We start from the raw sequence: 26,586 nt of genomic DNA, 5'->3' as shown, positions 1-26,586 counted from the left end.
ACAGCAAAAATGGAGACCAGGAAGCCAAAGTCAGCAAAACTGATTTATTATAAGTTTACAGAGATAGATGGAAAACACAGTTCACCTTCCAAAATATTTTTATTGTTGTGAATTGGTAATTTTATTGCAGTCTCCTTTGGGGAAAAAAAGTCTCAAAATTTAACTTCCCTTGTTGCAAAAGTGATTTTAAAATGCCATATTATTCATTAAGCATTAATTAAAGAACAGCAGGATAATTAGCAGGATCATCAATATTACAAGAAACATTAGATTGCTCCAGAAGGGGGCAACTTAACTAGAGACACTTTCATTTTTCTCAAGTAGTGTAGATGATAGAGTCAGGGGAAAAAAACGACTCTTGGGAGATACAGCTTTAAATTACTGTTTGGGGACATGCTCTTTTGTATCTTTCTTTTTTTTTTTTTTGGTAAAACAATAGAACTTACTTGAGCCCAGTAAGCCCCCAATCAGAGATTTCCCTGTGATAGTCACCCAGTTTCTTTCTTCCTTTCTTTTTTTAACTTTTTAACTTTTTAGAGCTTTATTGGGAGAGAAGGGGAGAAAGAGAGCGAGAGAGAGAGAGAGAGAGAGAGAGAGAGAGAGAGAGAGAGAGAGAGAGAGAGAGAGAGAGAGAGGAAAGAGAAGGGGGGAAAGGCATCACCCAGTTTCTTATAGGAGGAAAGTGATCAGTCATTGGCCTTGTGTAGTTTGGATTAAAGTCTCAGATAGATTTGAAGTCACCGAATATTCTCTGCAAATTTTATCCTTGAGGTCTGTGTTCATCAACAGCCATCCTACTTAAACGTGAGCCATTGTCTAGGGTTTTCTATGAGGATCTTATCAACTGCTCTCTCGGCTATTCCTCTAAGAAGCATCTTAGGAACAATGTTGGTGAGAATATGCGAGTAGCCGTGACCTCCATACTTCATCAGTCGGTGCTTCGTGTGTATGTCATGTGCTATGAGAATCCGATTTTCATAGCCCTCATCCACCAGGAAGCGGACCCTGTGAAGAAAACATTAACTCATTACAGGCCACCAGCCTCACCTTTTAGATGTCACCTTTCACTCCTGAATGTACTGTGCTTGGAAAGATTCTGCCTCTCGCTATGGCATATGTACCAGGAGATTCTAAACGCACACTGTGGAGAGGATGCAGGTGTTACTGCACGCCCATCTGAATGAGATCCTTATTCTGCACACACAGACATTTCTACCCAGTGATATTTCTGACAGTGTCTGGCAATGCTGCACTAAAGACAGCTTACAGTGGTTAGGCCATCTGAATGAATGGCCACAATAGCAGTTCACTGAATAATTTTATATTTGGCTCTCCTCTCTACAATGCTTGTCTAAGGCTCAATTTTGAAACAACCATTCTCTCTCTCTCTCTCTCTTTTTAAAGTCAGTGGGTGTTTGTGATTAAAATATAGAAACAAAAGGATTCTTCATATGAATAAAATACTTAGAGTAAAATCAGCTGATTTTTCAAGTGCAAGGTCCATGCTATGTGGTTATACAGTCAATGAAGATGGGTTGGCCAAGTTCTCTGTATCCGAGCCATCTGTTCCTCTGAAGTCTATAGGAATTTTGACTTAGTAGTAGTCTCTGAGCACCAGATGAAACTGACCCAAAGTTTTTAGTATATCTTCCTTGTCAACAAGGCTGCTAACATAGCAAGCTGTTCCTTCAAATCCATAGTCAGTTGACTAAAAGACAGCTTCCTGGCTGTAAAAAAAAAAAAAATGTAATCCTCTTTGCCTAGTTAAGAGCTGTAATCTGCAGCATGCGTCAGCCTCTGACAGCCACCATCTGTGTGTGTCTGCACTCTGGGCAGTGTCTGTCCCTGACCACCATGGGCCTTTGATGACAGAGGTGCAACTTGCAAATAATGGCTTTCCTTTGGGCTTCTTGTACAGTCTTGTGAGTATCAAGAGTACCAATGGATGTAGGTGGATGGGTCACGCTCTTGGAAAAGTCTTCTTCTGTTGTAGTAGATAGATAGGAGCATTTCTTGGTATTCTCAGGCATGAGTCCTATTTAATAATTACTGTGGTAGTCATGGGATACTGCACACAAAAATCCAAGGCACAAAAGCCTGCCCTCTGAGGACCTTTAAAATAAGTTACAATTGAATACTAGACCTATCTGAAGGCCAAAGGAATGTTAAGTGCCACAGAAAAGAGCCAATCTGGGTGCTGGGTAAAGAAGCCAGCATTTAGCAGGCACACATGGACACCACGCCTGTCTTACAGTGGCAGGGCACCTAGAACCTCATTTATGTCACTAAGGTTATTTGCTTTGTTAAAATTGGTCCTGAAATCCTGATCTGCAGTTATTTTTTTGAAGAAACTGTAGTCCAGGGGAATTAGCTAAGAGAGTTATATGATCATTTACCATGCAAAGGGAAAAGCTTGAATACATGTGCAACACTGAGCCTGAGGATGACGACACTGATCAGAAGGGAATGCCACAGTAAGGGGAGTTTTTGGGGTGCTCTTGTTGCCTGATTGATTTTTCTGAGCAGTTCTCAGGTTTTACCTATTTCCTTACTCTCTGAGAACTATATCTCCTGTTGCAGATGTAGCTCAGAAAAGCAGGTAGAGCTTAGTTAGGCCTAGTGCAACATGGGCTCTGGGCTCAGTCCTCAGCACTGCCTAAAAAGGTGCAGTGGAGGCACACAGGTCTGTAATGTAATCCCACCCAGAGGTTGAAGTTGGAGGAGCTGGAGTGGGACTTCAGGTTTACCCTTGGCTTCGGACCACTCCAGGGTCGCCCACCTGGGCTATTTCAGAATTTTGTTTTGTTTTTGTTTTCCAAAACATCAAAAGAAAAGTTGGGCCATTCCTCTTCAAGCTGAGGCTGTAGCTCAGCAGTAGAGTGGTATTTCTCTGAGAATTTTGATGTGTCATTACTACAATGACCTACATATAGAAAAATTCCTATAATATACCTCTATTCCACCTGGAAACACAAAGTTCTTCAATTGGGAAGTTGCAGGAGAGAATATGATGGACTAAATGCTTGTAATTAAAACCAAGAACCCTACAAAATTGTAACACCACCCCAGAAAAGGAGACGAGAAACTTGGAGTCCTTCTCTCCCTATTTTGGCTAAACTATGAATAAATTCATTTTCAGAGTTGGAGGGGGGACACTTAGAAATCACAATGAAGTCAAGGCTCCAGAGTTGTGTTATCTCTTGAGCATGATCATGTTGTAGTTCCAGAAACACAATCATATGCTGATTGGAATGGGCCTTGACATGCCTACTCAGAGAGTTCATCTCTGATGGTATGGCACCATGCAGAAGAACAGGAGTTACAAAGAGGCTGCCAGAAGGGAGGAACCACTACAGACGAGAAGACAAAAAATCACAGTAATTATAGCAATACAAATGAGTCCATGTTTTGCAAACAAATATTAGAGAGAGACTACAAAGTGTGAAAAGGCAGAGATATAATAAGATTTGAGAAATGGAGCAGAAGATTGAAAACAGGTGTTAGACACAGAATTTCTGGTTCTGAGAACCAGAGGTAGGCAGAGCATGTGTCTTCATGCCTGCACTTGGGGAACTGCAGATTCCCATGGCTGAGAAAAGGCTGTTATGAATGATGCAAAGCAAGTGCTCAGTACATGGGGACAGTGGGGGCCAGGAATGCACACAACCCCAAAGGTCATTCAATTATTATCACTAGATGAGCAGATGAACAAATGCATGGTATTGATTTAAGGACAAATAAGCAAGAAATATTCAAGCATACATGCAGCATATACACATATTTTTTTACAATCACACATATACACATTATTCAATGTTTAATACATAAAGAATGCTTACATTGGCACAACAAGAAATAATCAAAATTACTTGTTTTTCTTCTTGAATTAATAGAGCCCAAAGTAGTTAAGAAGGATTAAATGGGAAGCCATCAGCCATTTTTCCATTATCATACTCCGCCTTTATCACTTCTCCCCTCCTTCTGGTTCCAGAAGGCCTGGGAACCTCACCGAAGGCACAGGGATGCAAAGACACACCCCACTGGCCAAAGAACTTTAAGAAGAAGAGACAGATCCAGAGTGGAAACTTCTCATTCCAAACTGAATTTAAAATATATTGAAGACATTCATCATGAAAGTTATTGAAGATGTACTTGAAAAAATTTTTTTGTGTGTGGTGTGGTGTGTGTGTGTGTGTGTGTGTGTGTGTGTGTGTGTGTGTGTGTGTGTATTTAGGCACACCACATGCATGCAGGTGCCTGTGGAGGCCAAAAGAGGGCATCAGATCCCCTGGAACGATAGTTATAGGTGGTTGTAAGGCCCTGAAATGGGTGCTGGGACCCAAACTCCAGCCCTCTCCAACAGAAGTACTGTTAACTGGTGGGCCATCTCTTTAGCCCCCATGTTTTGTTTTGTCTTATCTTGAGATAATGAATGGTGATAACTTACTATAGCACATTATTTTGAAATCCAAGTCTGTGGACAAAGAAGCTTTACTTCTGAGTATGGCAAAAATTGGTACAGCCTTAAAAAAAAAACCTGTTTGTCCATACAAATGGTGTTTCTGACCAGAAAAATTAAAATCATTAAACAAAATAAATGATAAGAACCAATAAAGTCTGGAGAGATGTCTCAGCAGGTTAAGCACTTGCTATCAGAGTGAAGATCAGAATTCAGATCTTCAACACCCACATAAAAAAAGGTGGGCAGATATGATGGCCATGCCAGATTTGGAAGGTGGAGTCAGGGGATCCATGGAGCACACTGGCTAGCCAGATAAGCTGACTCAGCAAACTCTGGGATCAGCAAGAGACCTGTTTCAGTACATACGGTGGAGAGCTATGAGGAAGACACTCAGCATTATCCTCTGACCTTCACATACTCATTCATGTGCACCCTTTGCCTCAAAGACGCATGCATACTACACAGGCATACACAAAAGGAACAAAATGAGGCAATGAATTTGTTTGCCAAAGAACTAGTTCAAGGATCAAAAACAAAAAGACGGCTTCATTGGTCAGGGTGGAGGAAGTACTTTACTCGTGTGGAACAGTCTTCATTTACACAACTAACGTAAAATGTATCAGCTCTCTCTCTCTACCTACTGGCACTGGAATGGAAGCATATTTCACAGTGACTGGGTCACTGTAGACAAATGCAGTACATTTAGCCTAGGAAAGCACAGAGATAGAAAGGTCGCCTTCCTGAGGGAACAACCAGTTGTTGAACATGAGCTTGGGATAGTCCCCTCAACCCCACTGTATGCATGGTCAACTATTGATACCAGTCTCACTTTTGGACATTATTTCTTAGTTATAGTTTGCATACTCCCGTTTCAACAGTTTTCTACTCAAAACCCATACTTTGGTCCTTGTCACCACAGGACCTCTCTCTCTGAAATCTTAATCTTCAGTTTCCCATGCTGGTTATTCAACGTCTTTGGACTGTTTCCACTCACCCTGCTCAGTTACTGTATATACTCACCCACTTCTTTAAAGTCTCTAGATTAAATGTCCTGTTACGTTATTTCTAAATCTGTACACATTTCTTCATGTACTTACCTCCAGCTTTTACTCCCCATCCCTCATTTCAACCCTTCCTCTGTTCCCCTGGCTATCAACTGCATCTTTCCGATAAAAATCCCAATCCTAGACTTCTTTATGTGTGCACACTTAGTGCTTCTACTCACAATGCTTCACGAACACTATTATCAATATTACAACATCCTTTGGGAAAACAATCAGTAAACCCTGTGCACCACTGCCAACACAGGGTCCTGCAGCCATGATATCCAGCCTTGAGTGGGTCTCAGAATCATGCATCCAACCCAGCAGCCGTTCATTCCTATTCTTCCTTGTTCTCCACAAGACCCTGCCTTTAATCTGCCCTGCTCTCTCAGGAGACAATCATGGCTGCCTCACAGGAAGACTGGAGAACACAAAGGGCTTTGGCCTCAGTTCTGGATCTTCTTGCTAAGACGATCTTATCTGCATCAACATTGTAGTTTGCCTCCTGCTTTCCCAATGCCAAGGAGAAATGCTCTCTCAAATAGTGTTCTACTCACTCCCCAGATTCCACCCATTTGTCTCCTTTGGCAGCCAGATATATATTTCTTACCTTTTCAGATATTTTGTGTGAACATTCATTGAATATTTCCATATTCGGTACCAGATGTTCATACAAAAACTCTGCACACTGTATTTTATATAAATTGTGTATTAATCTCTTAGGATTACCTTTCTTTCTAAGCTGTTTAACTTTGAAAAACATTCCCCTGGGCCACCTGTTGTCTTCTAGCATCAGCCCACCTCCCTTTTTCTCTCTATGACTACAGTTTTGCCAAGAGTAACCTTCACATTCTCCACCCCTTGCTTAGCTCCCACTCACTTCTCAAGTCCTCTACTGAGACCATACTTCCTGACTACCAGAGTCTCCTAATTTGCAATCCAGTTGCTATCCTTCAGCCTTGATCCTTCTTGATATCTGCTGCATAGTGTACGTGTGTTCAAGTCTTTGGCTTAAAGGCTGTCTTCTCACTGAGATCCATTACTTTACCCCTGATGGTATCAGCTTGCAGACATCTCTACTTACCTGTCCCTAAGATGCTGTTATCGACTCCATTTATTCAATATCTGTGTCCCCAAGTCTTTGTCCTCTTTCTTCTCTCCATGATCTTATGTATTTGAGCAATCTCATTAACTGATTATGTCTACTTGTCTGTCTCAGTCCAGATCCCCGCTCTGCGCTTCACATTCTGATTTTAGTTATTATTTTAGGGAAAACAATACTTAGATACTCCTAAAGTCTTCTTTGCAATCAGATGTACAATCTCAGATGTATTTCTCCTCTCCAATTCCCTGTCTTAGTTCATTTAATCTTCAATCTTCATGTCACCCTGTGACCAAGACCAAACAACATAACCCTCTTTGACTCCATCAAGGAATGAATGCTGTCATGATTTGCTTCATCACACAGTAGACAGTGTTGAGAAGTTGTGATGTATGGTGTTTACATGTGGCACTTTATCATTTAAGTTGTAATCACCACCTTAATGATACATCTAATAAAGCATTTTAAGTGATAGTTGCAGAAAATCCTGGCTTTAGTGAGATCAACCTGAGGAAGAAGGAAGAACTGATTCTACTAAGGGTAAAAGGGGAAATGGCTTTCATTCTCTCCTTGTTATGGCAGAGGTAGGGTATTACCTGTTTCTTGTCAGCTGTCCATCTGCACTGAACTTCTAAGGCTCTGAAAGCTTTAGCCTACTTACTATGACTCATTTTTCTTCTTGAAATAATATATAGAGATTTTTCTCCCTGGAACAGCTCAGATATATTTTTCTCTGCCAATGCTGCTTCAGCCTGCTTACTATTTTCCAAATCTTTGCTAATACTCACCCAGATATGACAAGCCAAAAGGGCTGGCAGAAGAGAATGTGATGAGAGCCTCCAGCATATTTACCTTCTAATTCTTTTGTTATCATCAGGCATATCGATATCTGGGCTGAACTGGTAATTAAGGAGCTCCGTACCAAAGAGATCATATTCCAAGTAGCAGCCAAGTTGAGCAAACTCAAGCAGCTCCTTCTTATTAAATATAGACCTAGAGACAACAAGACAGACATATTGCTATTGCTGTTATTGAAAGCATATTCTCTACGTGTATCCTGTGGGAATATATATATATATATATACTTTAAGGACTGGAGATGACTCTAGATGGGTATCGTAAGCATTAGCTACCAAGCTTGATGACCTGAGTTCAATCCCTAGGATGCACATGGTATAAGGAAAGAACGGAATGCCTCAAGGAGCCCTCTGAAATCTGCACTCCATGGGATGAACATGCCCACACACATATGTAAAATAAATGTCATAAAACTATGACCCTTATTATGTTCAAGTTTAATTAAACTAAGTTCAATTCATTAACAGAAATATGGAGATCTAGCTAAAAAAATAAAGTTACCATTCTAAAGTCCTTAGGAATTAGTCCTTACATCAATTTTTCTGCTATTATCTAAGCAGAATATTATAACTCTCCTTCAGAATGGCTTTTAGGATATGTTCCCGTTCTTCTAAAAATCCTTACTAGCCTGTATTTTCATCCTGTAGAACCGCCATGAGCTATGAAAGCTGTCAAAGGTATTTGGTATCAGGTCTCACCAAACCAGTTAGGTTAGTAATGCCAATCTGGCTGAAACAGGAAGCTCTTGCTGCATGGTGGCAGCTGTGCGATTTTTTTAAAGAAATAGTTCTGAAATTAATTCCAAAGTCTACATAAGTATTATTCCAACATTTTTCAAAGGAGCGATATTCATAAAATTAATATATTTAGGGAGCTGGGGAGAGGAATCTGTCTGTGAAGTGCTTGAAACAGAAACATGAGGACCTGGGTTCAGATCCTCCGCAACATAAAAGGCCAAGTGCAGACGCAGTGTATTTATAACCCTAGAAAAGGGGGAAAGCAGGGTGGGGAGGGAAGGAGGAACAATAGATTACGGGATCTCAGTGGCCAGTCTGCCTACCTGAATTGATGAGGTCCAGTTCTAATGAAAAACCATGTCTCAAAAATTAGGTGGAGAGTAACTGAGGAAAACACTCAACATCAACCTCTGGCCTCCACATGTGCATGTCCATACATGCACTTGCACACACATGTGCACATACTCATAGGAACATTTACCTACACCATAAATATGTATATATATATATATATACATATACATATGTGTGTTCTTAAATTTTATTATTTATCAATATCTTGTCAAATTAATAGGTATATTAAAAAATCTCTCTATTTTAGAATACAATCACGCAAGTGAATGAAATAAGAAAATACAGACAGGGCAACAGAGGACAGAGCAAAAGATATCTCAAGAAATTTAGATTATGACAGCTAAAAAGGAATGCATTATATTACCCCCAAATAACTTTGTAGATATTCAATCACACGGAGAAATAGGAAGGAATAAATAGATCCTGCCAGAATACAGAGTGGAAAATAATATAGGGAGAAGAGCTCCATCAGACATGGCATAAAGGGCTAGAAAAAGCCGAGAGAAAGGAAGTGATTACTTGGGGCCCAAAATTAGCCTGGAGAAGAAACAAAAAGGCCAGCTTCTCCTTACCTTGTGGGTTCTTATGTGCACTGATGTTCTACCACTTTGCAATTTTAGGCTCCAAGGATTAGAGCATGACTATATGTCTATGATTCTGCTCCTAAGCAATCAGAAGTATTTTCAAAGCTTTTCTCCCTAATGATGGAGGATCAATTAAACTTGCCTGCGCTGTGGGGCAAGAGGTGCTGCTTCCCATGCATCCAGGGAGCTGGCCACTGCCTCACTCTGAGCTGTCAGGGTATGCTGCCTCCTTTCTCTTTCACCAGTTAAACACAACTTAGAGCTCATGGTACTGTTTTAGGAGGGGAGGCTAAGGAGGCCTTCCTTTATTCTTTAAAACTCGAATCAGCACTGTGCTAAAATCTATTAATAATACTCCTTCCCCATCTTCTTACCATGGAGACAAACTTTTGCTTCCAAATTTACTAAGCTAAAAGGATATGTGTTTTTATGTAGTAAACATATTCTGTTTTTCCCAAAGAACCATGCTTAGAAACAAAATATACACAATTAAAATAACACGAGGGAGAAGAGATTAAGCTTAGTATTTTCTCTTTTGAGTCAAATTTGAATTGTTAATTACCCAATATGCACAAGTTACTGGATGGGGAAGTCAGAGGAGGATGCAGGCCTTGACAGGTCAGATGGGAAGCCAGGGGAGGATGGAGGCATTGACAGGTCAGATGGGAAGCCAGAGGAGGATGGAGGCATTGACAGGTCAGATGGGAAGCCAGAGGAGGATGGAGGCATTGACAGGTCAGATGGGAAGCCAGAGGAGGATGAAGGCATTGACAGGTCAGAAGGGAAGCCAGGGGAGGATGGAGGCATTGATAGGTCAGATGGGGAAGCCAGAGGAGGATGGAGGCATTGATAGGTCAGATGGGAAGCCAGGGGAGGATGGAGGCATTGACAGGTCAGATGGGAAGTCAGAGGAGGATGGAGGCATTGACAGGTCAGATGGGAAGTCAGAGGAGGATGGAGGCATTGACAGGTAAGATGGGAAGCCAGGGGAGGATGGAGGCATTGATAGGTCAGATTAGACTCTCGTTTCTGTTCCTAATATTTTTTTCCTTTCTTCTTTTGGCCCAATGCCCCCAAACAAAGTTTTCTGCATTTTAAGTAATGTATTAAGGCAACAACAAAAAATATAGTCGGTATAAAGCCACAGGAAAATCTTCAGTCTTAGTTCCAATTTTAAGTGAATACCAGGGGGGCTGGGTGGGGGCGGGGTAGCTCAAGCTGGGAAAGGGCTTGCTGAGCAGACATGAGAACCCGGGACTGATTCCAGGCACCACATCAAAATCCATGCACTGTGGCAGACGCTGGTAATCTCCATGCTGAGGAAGTGGATGTAGGCAGATGCCTGAAGCTTGCCATCCAGCCAGCCTCGTCCAACTGGCAAGTCCCAAGTCCCAGTGAGAGACCTGTTTCAGAATGCAAGACAAGCAGGCCCTGGGGAACAACGCCCAGGACTGACTTCTGGCCTCCACATGCATGAGCACACACGTACGTGAATTCCCCCACGTGTGTACTTCCCAGCAGTTGTGCTGTTTTATTATCTCATTTAATGTTTCCCACAGTCCTACAGTTCTTGATCTCATTGATGAACTGGAAAAGTGGTATTAAGGTACTGTGCTAAACTCATTTCAAAGTTGGAAGCCATGCTCTTAGCCATCACGATCCACAACTTGTCTCATTACCATTTTTTTCACTTAATGGAAAACCTATATGGACTGAATATATGTATCGTATATGTCATTTTAAAGCTTGGCATCTGAATCCTCTCCCACACTATCCTGAAACTGTGTGTGAAAAAATGGAAATCAAATGGGAATACGTGGGTAAGGAAGGGAAAACTCCAGAAGGACAAGAAGAGATTAGCTTGTAGAGTGTTTTAATTCCTAGGTAGGAGTATAATTAATGTGGTACGTATAATAGGTAATGATATGAAGCCTTTCCAGTTATTTTAGACAGAGTGACTAACATGCTCAAGGGAGGAGGAGGAACAACCTTAGTCCTGACTAGTGCTTCCTTTCTTCTTATGAGCCTCACATTGCTCTATGCTCCTTCTTGCTGCTAAGGGGCACATAGGCATCTTCTTTCACCAGGTCAGACAAGATGGCTGGTTGATCCACCACCCATGTTGGTTGCTCCCACACCCTTCCCTACCTCAATTCACATAAACTATGCTATGGTGTGGTTTGAGGGCATGCCTATCAAAGGCTCGTGCGTTAGAGCTTGGCCCCCAGCTCACGGCACTATTAGCAGATAGAACCCTAGAGAAGTAGAACACAACAGGAGGTCTTCCAGTCACTGGGTGATGCCTTTGAAAGGAGTGCATTTGGATGTCAGTCCTTTCTTACTCTCTTTCTCACTTGGCTATGAGTTGAAAATCTTTGTCTTGCTAAGTGCTCCCACCATAGCATTCTGTATTCCCAACAGAGGAGTTTTGAGGTAATATATCTTCCTGATCTCAGACTCTATTTCCATGACTATGACCCAGATTCTTTCTTTTCCTTCCTTCCTTTTTTCTTTCTTTCTTCCTTTCCCTCTCTCTCTCCCCTTCCTCCCTTCCTTTCTTTGTTTCTTTCCTTCTCTTCTGCCTATTCTTCTTCATTCTCTTCTTTTTTCTTCTTCTTTTAAATTTTATTTTTGAGACAGTGTCTCATTATGTAGCTCTGGCTGTATTGGAACTCACTATGTATGGCCTTGAACTCACAGAGATCTGCCTGCCTCTGCCTCCTGAGTGCTGGGATTAAAGACGTTTGCCACTATGATTTGGCAGGTCCAAATTCTTTATAAGTTGATTCATTTCACAGTGTTGTTCTTGTCTGACTATCATTATAGCATGAAGCAGAGAGAGAACAATAATGGGTCTAGGAACAAGATAAATCCATTAGGAGATGCCCCAGCAACATATTTCTTCTAACCAGGTACCACTTTCTGCCAGTCCATTCAGCTATAAACTTATCAATAGACTACAGATGAAATTGTTCCCCTGGAGACTCTGTTACTTTTCAATGGCTTCAACAGCTCGTGATCAAGACTTCAACACATGAGCCCTTCGGGGAAACACTTTGTATTCAAACTATAACATAGGCATTTAATTTAATTGTGTATAAATGGAGATTCCATTTTACCGATGGAAAAGGTAAATCTCAGAAAAGATAAATACACAGTTCCCAGTGGTGGTGTGAAGAAATCCAGACTGCTCTGTGTTCAGGAGGCACCGACTTCTACCAGCCTCATCCATACTGAAAATACCTGATCACCAAAGAAGCTCTATTCAATGCCATTGACTCTTACTCTGTGGAGAAACAGGCTTCCTGGCATTGACATCTAAAAGACTCACCTACCCATGGCTCCTTAAACTTCAACAGGGTCAACTTACCTATGTGAAACTGACTCAGTTGGATGACTTCCAGAGACTGGAGTTGTGCTATTGCAGTTTTGTTTACCCACATGATTTTTCTTTCACTTGGAGAAGGGTTGTTCTCAAATGTCAACATGGAAAAACGGACTCTACTTGAAGTCTGTCAGGTGAGATCTCAACTCTTTCAGCCATCAGTGACGTCAGAGGACAGCTTATAGAAGTGGAGGTGCTAACCGCAGACAGGCCAATGCCTTCCATATTTTATATCTATGAGTGACTCTATTCTTCTCTACCCAAGAATCTATAGATTTTAAGATAAGAGTCTTAATTTTTCTCTTCTTTGTACCAACTATGACATGTGAAAGAGCTTCTGGGCTTCCAACATGGCTTCATGGGTAAAGGCACTTATCACAAAGCCTGACAATCTGAGTTCAGTATCAGGGACTCATGTTGTAGAAATGTGTGGCTCCCACAAATTATTCTCTGATTTCCTCATATATACCATGGCTCATGTTCATAAATATATATACCTACGTGTGCATGCACAGATATGTTTTATATACATATATGTGTGTGTGTGTGTGTGTGTGTGTGTGTGTGTGTGTGTGTATATATATATTGTTAAAAGAGCTCTTAAATACAACATGAAGAACATTTCATCTTCTGATGAATGAAATGACTTCTAAGCCATTTATGAAGTATCTTGGGAATTCCAGCATGAAAATCAGACCTTTTTTAGTCAAGTATTTGTTCTTTTCACTCCTGTGATATAATTTCATCTGCTGCGTACTTTAAACTTTTGCTCTTCAGCTAGTGGATTGATACTACATATATTACAAAGTAACATCTATAGAAGGAACAGACATATATTTGATAAAAATACATATTAAATAAGAGATGTACTGTTACCTTCCTAAGATAGGAAGTGGCATCTGAAGTGATCTGTCCTCATTTTCAAAACACACTTACAAATGACCTAGTGTTTCAAGACTGGGGTCAACAAGGACGTGAACATTGATTCTGTTCTTCTTCCTGCTCCCTCTCTATTCTAGTTATTGTCATGTCCTGAGGGATTTAATTTAACATCAAAGCGTACCCTGAATGGGGGTAGGGATGTCTGCATAAAATGATAATTTGGACAAGGTTTGGGGGCCTTTGTGTAGAAGAACTAAGAGTAAGAGAAAAGGCTGTGATTTCCGGGTACCTCAAAGATGGCAGCAGCACCTACTGTTTGTCTGGAGGCTCCCAGTTCACCGAACTCCTGAACATACTATGTCATTTCATACATCCAATTATGCCTTGTGACTTAGCTCAGCAAACATTTACTGTCACCTGTCTTGTGTTATCCTTTATGTTGGGAATACAAATATGAATAAAGACCTTCAGCTGTCATGCAGAGTAAGTTAAAGTCTGTGGAAGGAGACAGATGTTTAAAGTAATAATTATCATGAAATGTACCAGAGTTTTTATAGTGCAAATAAATACAAGGTATTATGAAAGAACAGTGAATGAAAGGATTCACTTGAGCTGAGTCTTGAAGTATCTCATTTACATAAAGTTAGGTGGGGTTCAGGTGTTGCATAAGAGGTGCTCAATCCAGGGGAATACCTGTTGAGAGTTAAGAAAAGAGTTTATTGCTCTTGAATGTAAGGCAATAGCTTATCCGAGGTGAAGTAATTGAAAGAGGAAACATCCATCCATTCATCTATTCATCCATTCATCCATCTGTCCATCCATCCATCTATTCATATACCCAGTAAACCATCCATTCACCTTTCTAATTAATAAGAAATTGTTGGTCTCCTATTAGCATAACTTATGAGCTGGAGAACAAAGGCATGTAGTGTACAGTCCTTTTCTTCAGAAAAATTAGTGTCTATTAAGGAAATGAGACACCTAAACAAATAACTGCTTTACAGAATTTACCAAGTATCATGATAATTGTACATCTAAGAATGAGGTTAGCAAATAGAAAAAGGCAAAAAGCATCTTGCCTGGTTCAGGAAAAACTTGGGTGAATTACATATTGATGGAATATCTTCCAAACAGGCACAAAGAATAGAATTAGACATTACAGTAGACTGTCACATTTGTATGAGAGCCTGGAAGCACAGGACACTTGAAATAGTTCCTAGAGAATTATGGGAGATTGGACAGAGCATGAGGTTAGCACCAGAGGACCAAGGTATTTGGAATTTGGGTCTAAGCAGACGGTACTCACTGAAGGGTTTTAAGTCAGAGAGAGGAATATAGTCAGGGTTGTATTTGGGAAGATGTGTCTAGTTGACTGCGGAGACCAGATTCTGCGAGGAGGCTAAGGAATCGAGTCCTTTTGGGGAGACTCACAGTAGTTCAGGTGACAAACGAAGAGGCCTGAATTCAGGCAATAAGAGAAGAGTGAATAGCAAGAGCTGTGTTTGAAGATCTTCATGAGGTGAGTACATGGTAGCATGCCTGGACTCCAAAGAAAGACTCAGGCTAGTGTTCAGAGTGAACAGCACTGCCACTGGTCAGAAGGAAAGCAGCAAGCAGCTGGAGTGAACCATGGGGGCCTGTCAGTACGGTACAGATGGGGAATGAACTCAGGTCAGCTAATTAGTTGAATTAAGTGATTCCAAGAACATGGGAGGAGCAGGTTCCGAAGCGCACAATACACTGAAGATATAATTATGCCACAGGAAAATGTCACTACACAAAAAAGAAACTGAAGTGTGGATCCTACAAAGCACAGGCAGCCTGGTCTTCCGGTACCTAAGTCCAGTGCTCTCTCCTTAGGTTGTGCAGTGACCTAGTTAGTCATCAGACACTCAGGTCTATGGATTCCTGAGGCTAGAGGCTGGGAACTGTGGAGAGAGTTCGGTCTCACTGAAGCAGGACATGAGGAAGTATGGACTGCATTTCTCACTGATGTATATATATGTATATATATATACATATACATATATATATATAATGTATACACACACACACACACACACACACACACACACACACACACACTGGATCAAGTAAAATTTTAAAAGTTGGCACACACATGCAAAGATAGACATTCATATATGCAACTGCTTTATTAAAAACTGAATTTTGATGAATGCCCACTATAAAAACTAATTACCAAAAAAGTAATTTATTTATCCCCCTGACCCCTTGAATTTTTCACTTTAAAGCCAAGAAATATTTGTACAGATAGAGTATATGGAATGTTTAATTATGCTATAAAACTTCAGTAGCTACTTTAAATTACTAAACTCAACTAAAAACATTCATTTAATAACCTAAAATGAATTTTAACATCTTTGATGATATTTTAAGCAAATATATAACTTATTATAATCCAATGATAATAATCTAATAAATAATACTGAAGCCAGACCTGGTGGCTCATGTCTATAATTTCAGAACCCTGAAGGCTGAGGCAGGAGGACCACGACTCCAAGGCCACTCCAGGCTACACTGTTGATTTCAGGTTGGCTTGGGTGGGTTGCAACCTGAGACTTATCTCAAAAAATAAAAAAAAAATGAACTTAAAAATAATTTCCAAACACTCTCCTCATGTATGTTCTATACTGCTCATGGCAGCTTTACTGCAATGAAAGCTTTAAAAATCTTCAATTTTGGACAAGGTTCTGGGTATTGAATCCAGGACCTCACACGTGGTCTGTATTCTACTTCTGCCACCACAGGGATGGAAAATACCAGTTAATAAATTTTTATTAATTAAATGTAAAAAATATGAGGAGTAAATACTCCCAGCAAATTTTAAGACAATTTTGTATTTCAATTAAATGTTTACCAAGAATTGAGTTTCATTCAAACTTATCATTTAGAATGGCATCTTAGGTTTAATATTAGCTCATGGTTATATCTGAAAGTATTTAAAATATCAAAATAGATGTTTTATAAGATTCTTTTCAACATCCTTTTATGGGCCAGTATTTCAATGTTAGTGATTAACTGGGAATAAAAGCCAACAGGAAAATAATTCCAACTGACATTATCTACATTTTAATAAATATCTTCCACACTTCCCAGTCCTGACTGGTCAAGTCTCTGTTTGATGACGTCATAGGAAGAACTGATGTCACATTTTAAATATTATGACTTAAGGTTTCAGTAAAAGGAACAGCAGGCCACAGGGGGGAAAAAAACACTTCTTTAAATTAGACTAAACCCACAAAGTGGTTCTGAATTGCAAAGTGAGATTAAAACTTTAAAAGACACTTCATGGCTTATACACCCCAGGAGGAGCTTTGACCATGAGCTTTCTGGCTGCCACACAGCACAAAAGAGGCTGCGTTTTTCATGTTCAGCAGTACACAGTTCAGGGGATGACGGTGTGGAGGACAGTGAAGATAAATCTCATGGACACGACAATCCTATTTGTTAAAATGTCACCTTTCATGTGAATGGTGTCAGAGTCATGACAAATTGCTTCAGGAAAAAAATTAATAGTGGAAAGTTTGGGTAGGTAGAATGGGCCAGGAATAACACAGGACCAGGGCGGCCTTTTGCTGTGATATTGGCAGATCTACAAATGGCAATTTGGGATACTTGAAAATATCAAATACCACTGTAGTATAATTGCATTTTATTGGACAGTATCTGTACATAGAAATTAAGCTGGCTTTCAGTTTGTGAAAGGCTTGGCTGGATTTCTTTCTTCTTTCTGTCTCTGTGTCTGTCTTTTAAGTAGGCTCCATCTTAAAAGGAAATCCATGATAAACAGTAATAGGAAGACACTTACATGGCGCTTTAAGGGTTAAAGACATTTTTCTTGGCTGGGGAGATGGCTCAGTGAGAAAGAGTGCTTGCTGTGCAAGCAAGAAGGCCTGAGTTCAAGTCCCCAGACTCAATGTGAAAAGCCAGGTGTGGCAACACACCTATGTCCCTAGTGCTATGGGACCTGGAATAGGAGGATTGCTAAGATTTACTGGCCACCAGCCTAGTGGCAGGTTGAGGGAGAGACCCTGTCTCAAGGGTACCTGATGTCTTCCTCGGGCCTCCATGTGCACGTGGGCATCTGCACATACATACATAATTTTCCTTAACCTCTTGGAACAGACAGATTTGGAGGCTTAAATAACTTATTGAAAGTCACTTGGCAAGCAACTGAAACATGAAACCAGGGACGCCAGCTTCATATCCTCTCTCTAGTGTCCAGTCTGTGCAGCATTAAGTAAAGAATCACTGCAGTCAATATCATCACATAATTTTAACTTAAAATATATTCAAGGTTTGTATCAGTAAGGACTCTATTAAAATGCACATTTTACGTAAAATGTATTACTGGAATCCACATGTACACAAAAGCAACCAAGATGCCATGTTAAAAAGTACCTATCATGTATCATGTTATCATGTATGTGACATACGTACACATAACACATACTACACAGTGAATCTTCTGTCATAATGAAAGCAGAGGACATGCCAGTGAGCATTAGTCACTGTAGGAAAGAAAGTGATATTAGTAAATATTTTCTATTAAAAATTCTCACTTGCTCATCCTTTGTTGCCTGCACCAATTTCTTTAATTTCTCACTCTGGTTGGATCTCAGCCAAACTGACTGATATTGTTTCCCCCCCCCCCCTGTATATTAAATGCATGCTGCACATGTTACACAATGCATACTCATTCGTCTAAATGCGTTTTGTACATCATGTCTACAATGCATGGACATGCATCCTCCTAATTATAAACTGTTAAGAAATGGAGCTGTATTTATAGGCTTCTGAACACTGCACACCACTGTAGGTGCATAGCGCTCCAATTGTTCTTTTTAAGAATGCTACTGTACCATTTAGCAATACAAAGATGTTTTGTTCAATTTCCATTTGCCAGACATTTGCTTGGAACTGTTTCTGAATGACTTCAAATTAATTCATTAGAATTTATAGGAATTAAATGTGTACAGCTCCAAGGTTCCTGCAGAACTATTTTTTTGTGCCTTCTTAAAGAAAATCTTAAGGTTAAAAGTCACCATAATTATAATTAAATAATCACTTTGACAGAATTGCAGTCCAATGTTTGATATATACATATGGTAATTGCTCACTCAAATATTTGTTGTACAAATGAAGTGATATTGCACTCCTTTCATTTAATTAGCAGCATGGGAAAAAAGTGTCAGATTTGTATCCTTTCAAGAGTTCGGCCAATTTGGCATACGTGATCAAAGGCAAAGAGAATGAAATGTTTTTGGAGAATTCCTGAGTTTTTCCTTCTGCTCTTTCAGATACCCTTGGGTCAAATTCCTTTACCTTCCCCAGGGAGCAATTTTCAAAGAGAGTGATGTGCTATCTTCCTACATTTAATTATCATGCCCCTAATCAGACCCTGGACATCCCTCAAAAATCTGTGGCTCGTTAAATAGATATCCCAGAAGATAAAAGATTTAGGCATAGCACCTGTCTGTTGCCCTCCAGGAAGCTCAAATTTTGAACTGGCAAATAGTTCCCAAATATTTCTTATTTGGACCTTTTATTTATTTATTTCCCATTGAGCTTTTCTCTGATAAAGTAATAATTCTGTTGTGTATGCATTTGTTACAAGTATTCTAATAGTGCATTCATAGTAAACCCTGTTTGAAAACAAATGGCAAAAAGAACAGCTTGGGGGGTCATTCTTTAAAGCACACGTAGCCCATGTCAGACCTGCCCCAAAGTGGTGCTGTTGACAGCCGCCACCTACCTGTGTGGCTAGTTTCTGCAGGTGGTAAAATTATAAATGTGTAATGGTGCAAAGACTTTCCCATTAAAAGCCCAAACAAGAACACAGGGATGCTGCGATTCTCTAATCCATGTTGACTTTGGGTAGACATCACTGTCAAGGACAGTCCCCTTTGATGTCCCTAAGGGTTAAATGCATAGCAGTCAAACTGCCCTTCAACAGATTCCTGTGCCTTAAGGGAAACAGATGGTGAGGGGCGAGCTTGGAACACAGCGGATTTATTTTATCAGGTTGTTGCCTGTTTAATGACCTTAAACTGGTAACCAATGGTCACATGGTAACAGTGTGGTTTGGAGGGCTTCAAGGAGATGGTCATCTGTTAACTCTTTCTTTTCAGCATCCCAATTGCCCCCTTTGAATAACCGTGCAAAACATTCTTGTTGTAGTGGTGTGTGTGTGTGTGTGTGTGTGTGTGTGTGTGTGTGTGTGTGTGTGTGCGCGCTGGCCTGGCTGCCTGTCTCTCTGTCTGCCTGTCTCTGTCTGCCTGCCTGTCTGGGTAAATCCTCATGCAGATTTCATAAATCTTCAGAAATATTTAACTGCTTCCATAGGATGGTGAGCACACTAAAATGTTTTGTATTTGTGTTTTCCCAAATGAAATCTGCATTTGAAGGGAGAACTAAAGTAATTTTAATGGGTAGTCAAGGCTAAAGATGACCCTGCTCAGTCTTGACCCCTTCTGTCCCAAAGTGAGCCAAAAGGCACATCGGTCACCCCAAGCTACCACTTCCCAAACTTAACAGACCACAGCTTTAGAACCTTCTATCCTATGCCCAGAAACATGGTGGGAGAATGAAATGGCGTTATGTTTGGTTTGGGGAGTTTTAGAGACTGTGTTTTAGGGAATGCTCCCCTTTTTTATGTCTTCTACCATGTGTCCAGCTCTTTTGTGGGTTGTTCCCATCACAAAGAGCTGAAGCCCCTGCTTTTTCAGCACAGATCAGATTGTATGCACCCCCCAGCAGAGCTCAGACAGCCTGTGGGAAGCTGACCTAGTCCAGCTCCAGCCTGGCAACTGGTCTGCTGTGAACAGCCACCACTTCCTACATCTGCCTCCTGATCTTTCTCTGTTACTTTATTTGGTTTGTTTTCAAAAGTCATTTTCCCTGGTTGCTTCCCCATTGAAATATTTCCATGTACTTCTTTGTCATACACTGGAATCTCAAATGATCCATACCATGGGTGCAGAGCGGGTGATTGCTCTAGCAATTGCCTCAGGATGTCCCCGTCTGCTCAGGGCTTGTGTGGTGTCGGGTCTATTCCATTCAGTCCTGAGCCATCCAAGAGGGAAATAATGAACTTGTAGCCAATGGAAATCAGCTAAATGTCTTTATCACTTAATATAAAAAGTATACACATGGTGTATGTGTGTATATATAATGTATATAAAAGTCTAGTGAAAAACATAGTTCAACTAGGAAATATACTACTTCTTTTTTATATTGTTTGATTTTTATAAGCCAGGAAATAATGTTGTGGTAGTTCAGGTTTATTTCACAATTTACAATGAAAACTTATTTTCTATGTGTGCCAAGCATAATTTTTCTAACTTAACGTCTAACTGTGAAAAAAGAAGGATAGTAAGATTCTGCTTTAAGGAGCAGCTTGATCCAGTTTCAAGCAGTGTGGTAGACTAAACGTTCACAGAAAACCTTTCCAACAGAGTCCATGTAAAACACTGACTAAAACTGAAGAGAGAAAACAGTCGCATGCTTTCAAATGCCTGGTTGGGGCTGCTGACAAAGTTGAAACTTGTTCAGGGGCAGAAGTAACAACGGAGGTGAGAAAATGAGCAATAAGGCCAGGTAACGCAAACACTATGTGACAGGCTTGGAGAGCTAAGGGAGCCAGGGCTTGGGACTAAACTGGGAGCAAGATCAGTCTGGAGATGTGCTGGAAGCTGCCCCACCAGGAAAAACAGCTTCCATCCCTCTCCATGAATAGGGAACAGGGAGAAACCTTGAGCCATGGAGTTCTCAAGAGAGCATGCTTGCCTTCATCTCAGCTGATGAAGTGGGAAAGATGGGAGGGAAGTCTTGAGAATCTAGAGCCATAACTGTGTGCCTAACAAGTGTAAGGGTGAGAACTCATAGCGGCTGTGTGACGTGTGACAGGCTCTCCTGTCAGAAATGTGAACAACCATAAAAAGCTGTGTGTGTTTCCGTTCCTTTGAAGTATTTGGAATTCAGATTCACGGAGAGGGAAAGCAGAAGGGGAGAGAAAGTGTCCTGAACATGACCGAACTGAATGCTTCAAATATTTAAGATGATAAATTTTATGTTACATGTATTTTATCATAATAAATAAAAAAGAAACATCTTTAAATTTAATTTAAAGTTGAATTAAGTTGACAATGGCACCCAACTCCCTACTAACAAAAACAACAACAAAAGCAAAAAACCCCAGCAAAAAACATAAAAGAAGGGCCAAGAATGGAGGTGCACATCTGCTGTCTAATGTTTGGAAGGTGGAGATGGGAAGGTCTGGAGTTCTGAAGTCAGCCTGAGCTACACAGTAAGACTCTGTCTGAAAAATAAATAAGTAAATGAACACACTTAAAGAAGAAGAAAAATAATTTACCTGTCACAATAATTTTCAAGGAGTGTGAGATATGCTCATAGTAAAACAGTTTACTCTGTAACACAGGGAAACACTTCCTATGAAGGACTCTTCTACAGTGAGTCAATAGCAAACCACACCAATAAAAAAGACAATAAATTGTATTCATCAATTATAAGAGAGATATTGCATCCTTAATTTTTTTGTGAGACAGTATCTTGCTATGTAGCCCTAGCTGGGCTGCAACTTGTTATATAGACCAGGCTGGCCATGAACACATGGAGATCCACCTGCCTCTGTTAAGATTGAGGGCACACACCATCATACCTGGCTTTATGCTTATATATATATTTTTTACAAGAAGAAACTGAAAATGTGTTGAATAGAAGTTCTTAAGTTTAACCACACAGATTTGAAAAGTAATAAAGTGGAACTTAATAAAGAAAACTTTATGTTGATATTATAAGCAAAACACACAAAGAAAGATGGATTCTGCTGATAGTGAATAGAAAAAACTGAAGAAATTACAGCTCAAAGATAGAAGTGTAGAAACAACAAGAGAGGCGGTCGGGGATAAGAAGGACAGGTGTTAAGGTCCTGCTGGAACTGGGTTGGGACTTTTGCTATGGACAATAAACAATATTTGGAGAGATAACAGATGGAGCTTTCCAGAAGATACATTTTCATACCAGGAATCCCAAGGACTTTGAAGTACACAATAAAAAAAGACACAATGCAGTGGGTTGTGGTGGCGCACATTTGAAATCCCAGCACTCGGAGGCAGAGGCAGGTGGATCTCTGAGTTTGAGAACAGCCTGGTCTACAGAGTGAGTTCCGGGACAGCCAGGACTACACAGGGAAACCCTGTCTCAAAAAAACAAAACCAAAACGAACAAACAAAACCCACAATGAGTCAGGTCATAGAAAAATGCAGACTAATGAAAATATGGCCTTAGAAGATTTCAGCAATCAAACAAAGGAACAAACAAGCCAAAGACATAGTATTTGAAAGGATGAACATATGGCTTCAGCTGGTTATCAATAACAGTGTACGATGGTTTAAAACGGAAGATCACTGAAGGGCTTAGGAAAACAACCTGCAATTAGGGTCTCCATTGGAAATGATCAATTCTATCATATTATCCACTACAAAAACCAGAATAAGGGTATTTTCAGAAAAACAAAAGGTAAACATTATAACCCAGACATTTACTGAAGGAATGAAAAATAATGTCTGTGGGAGTAGGGGTTGGAGTTGGGAGTGAGGACAGATGTGATCAAGATTGGCTGTGTACATGTATGAAATTCTCAAAGAAGAAATACAATTATTTAAAAAGAGGTAGAATTGTATAATGATTATTAAACTAATGCTAATTTTAATACAGTTAATCTAAAGGTTTAGGATTAGCATTGGCAACATTGTTACATGTTTGTATATTAACAGTGGCCAAGCATGTTTATAGAGTCAAGCCTCTCATATGACATGCAGTAGGTTGAGTGCACACTCTGAAAACACACATCTGTATTTTAACCCTAGGAATCCCTGAGAATGACCTTATTTGAGAAAAGGGGTTTTGTAGATTATAATTAAGGATCTTTACTTGAGCTCATTCTAGCATAAGTGGGTCCTAAATTCAATAGCAAATGTCCTTAGAGATGGAAGAGAAGACAGACATAAACCCAAGGCCCAGGGAAGGCAGAGACAGAAACTAGCTACGCAGCCAGCAGCTGAGGAACACCAGTGTCTGCCAGACAATGGAATAAGCAAGTGAGGATTCTCCCAGCAGCCTCTGGACTCCCATAGTCTTTGTAACTCTTGAATCTCAGACTTCCACCTTCAGAGCCATGAGCCAATCAAATCCACTATTTTGGGTCGGTTGATGTGCTGTAATTGTTATAGCAGCCATAAATACTAATATGCCAAGATTAGAAATACCATATTTACCACTATTATAATAATTTCAGTTTCCAAGATACAGGGGTTGCAAACCAAAAACAGGTGGCAGAAACAAAAGCACCGACATTTTTGGTTTTCTTTTCAGGGTGAGACCATTTGTTTTCTCCTTATTGATATATAGATGCATTTATCACCCCAACTGTTGGCAAATCAGAACAAGTCGAATTGGCATGTGCATGATATCAACTCATAAGAGAAAGAAATGAAGCAGGCAGTAGTAACCTGTGTTGAAGAGTCAGGGAAGGTCAAGAAAGTACTTTCACAAAATGTCTCAGACAGAATGTGACACACAAGAGGGGCATGTAAATGGAAACACTGATTTTAATTTATGCTCATTACAGGACTCCATAAATACTTCTAGGAACTGTGGGTATAATACAGTGGTAGAGTGTGTGATGGTTTTATGTGTCAGGCCCTGTGTTCAATACTCAGAGATGGAAAAAAACATTATCTTCCGGGTAGCAACTGCATCTCCTTATGTGATTGGTATTCCATCTACCTCATCACCAGTGAGTTTTCTAATTGATAACCCCTTAGTTGTGCAGTGGTTTGCAGTGAACTGTAAAGTAGCCCACTTACCTGTCGAGGTGGGACATAACTGTTTTAGAGATGTCTGCACCCACTTCCTGCAATATGCGGATGATCTGAAATGGTGCATCTGGGCTCCTTCCAGGATGGACGATGACAGGACAGCCAAGCTGAGCCTGGGCATGAGCTGTCGCCTGAAGTACCTTTCTCTCACTGTCCGTCAAAGGCCAGGAGCAGCCGATTTCTCCAATAACTCCACACTTGATACTGGTTCCATCAGCTCCATGGAGAATTTCATTAATAAGGATATCTGTAAGCTGAGGAAGAATGAGGATGAGCCTATTTGATAGGTTGTGAAATACATTCAAATAAACTCACAGTATACAAAGGTATTTATTTAGGAAATAAATATAAAAAAACTGTATTCAGAGCCAGGGGGCAGGGAGGATGAGGTTGCCTCACAATCATGAAGAACTGTGTCCCACCCCCAGAACTCACATAAGAATACTAGGTGTGGTAGTACATTCTTGTGACCCCCAGCAGTGGGGAGACAGAGACAGATGGATCCCAAAGGCTCACTGGCCAGATGGTCTAGCCTAATATCACCAGTTAGCTCCAGGCCAATGGGAAACCCCATCTCAAAGGAGACGTACAGTTTTCCTAAGGATGCCATCTGAGGTTGGCCTCCAGCTTCCATGTACATGTCCCCTGCTATGCACCTGCACATATATTAACATCCCCTCCTCCCTCTCTCTCACACACACACAACACACTAAACTCAAATTCATTTATTGAATATTGCCTAATGAACCACACATTTTTTTGACTAATTTTCAAATTCAACAAGTTAATCTAAATATCTTATTGATATTTAGAAAAGCTCATAGCTTAATAATGCTTTAGGGACAAGGAGAAAGACAGTGTGTTCAGATTGAATAAAAGGGTCTTCATTTTAATCTGGGTACAGCACCTATGGATCCCACTGAATCTGTCAACTCTATCATGTAATTCTTTAATTCTCACCTTCATTCAGCCTAGAAAGTTCACAACACAGTAGCCACATTACGTGGTTCATATGTACACTAACACTGAAGCCTGGTTTGACAAGTATATAATCCTTGCCATTAGCTCGGTCTTCAACTAATATAAATGTATATATTTAAAAGTTCATTGGAGCATAATGCAGACGAAAATTTAAAACAGATCATTTTAAATACTAACAGATGTTTCACCAAGAGTTTACCTGACAGTCTGTACCTGGGAAATATACAGGGATATATACTATATGTAAACACATGTAAACTGACACGTGCTTAACAAGAGAACGCACACACGTGCAACAGAGCCCTGCAAGCTCAGCTTCCTCCCTCCCATTCTTACTTAATAAACAAGAGAACAGACCTTCTCCCACCCCTCCTGGCTTGTAATAAGAGAAGAAGCTGTATTTGCAAATGTACCAAGTCTCTGCCTGCCAAGTCTCACCCTACTGTGAATTTTCCTTGCTGGTTATTATAAAAACCCGAGGGGAAAGCTGAAGCTGCGCGGCTGAAGCTCACGATGGAGACACGAGGTTTACAAACAGACTGGAGCGGAACCGCTGAGCTCTGATCCAGTTGTACAAACTCAGCATTAACACCTCGGAACTGTCAATGACCAGTGTGTTGAGAGCGCCTTCCTCAACACTCGAAAGACACGGAATCTCACTAATTTGGGTCCTAGTCAGCAGCCGTCTTTATGAGCCGGCTTTTTTTTTTTTTTTTTTTGTTTTTTTGTCACATATCCAGTTACTCCTGAGCCAGTAGCATTTCCAAGGTTCAGACTGTCCTCAATTTATATACAAAAAACATCATAAGAAGAACTTTTTACCTGCTCCACTGACATGGCCCTGGTTGCTGCTGAATGAGTTGCATCAACATAAAACCCAGCTCCAGCTATGATGTGGACTCCAGTTTGCTCTGCTAACCACTTCAGTGTTTGCACGTCCCTGCTGAGCCCAGTGGTCGTGTTCTCCACCAAGGCTCCTCCACCCTTAGCCTTGAAATACAACAGTTCTTCCTTAATGGCTTCCGTCTCCTGATTCAACCGAAGGTTCTCTTGATGGGAATAAGGATTTTTCTGAATCCAGAATAAATTTTTCAGCATGATAGGTTCCTTGGAGGTAGCTTCATGGCATGGAGGAGGTGGGTAGTAAAAATCGTCGAAGGTCATTGTTAAATGCTCGTGGGTCAAGGTGCGTCCCAGTTTGCTTGGTTCTACAAGGCCCAAAACGGTTTGTACATTCCCACTTAAGGAAGACATCCCTGATAGTGTCACAAAAGTT

General features: G+C 40.5%; 1 protein-coding gene across 1 annotated transcript; it reads right to left on the bottom strand.

Moving 5' to 3' along the window:
• Window positions 1-30: 30 nt before the first annotated feature.
• On the bottom strand, window positions 31-26,586 carry Pter (phosphotriesterase related). The gene is made up of 4 exons (XM_059262442.1): window positions 26,133-26,586; window positions 24,318-24,583; window positions 7,460-7,600; window positions 31-1,005 (listed from the first exon to the last, which is right to left on the bottom strand). The coding sequence occupies exons 1-4, from the start codon at window positions 26,562-26,564 to the stop codon at window positions 795-797; spliced, it is 1,050 nt and encodes a 349-aa protein (XP_059118425.1). The 5' UTR covers window positions 26,565-26,586; the 3' UTR covers window positions 31-794.

Source organism: Peromyscus eremicus, chromosome 5 (genome assembly GCF_949786415.1).
Source record: "Peromyscus eremicus chromosome 5, PerEre_H2_v1, whole genome shotgun sequence".
In the NCBI taxonomy this organism is placed as follows: Eukaryota; Metazoa; Chordata; class Mammalia; order Rodentia; family Cricetidae; genus Peromyscus; species Peromyscus eremicus.
This window is presented reverse-complemented; position numbering and strand designations above follow the sequence as displayed.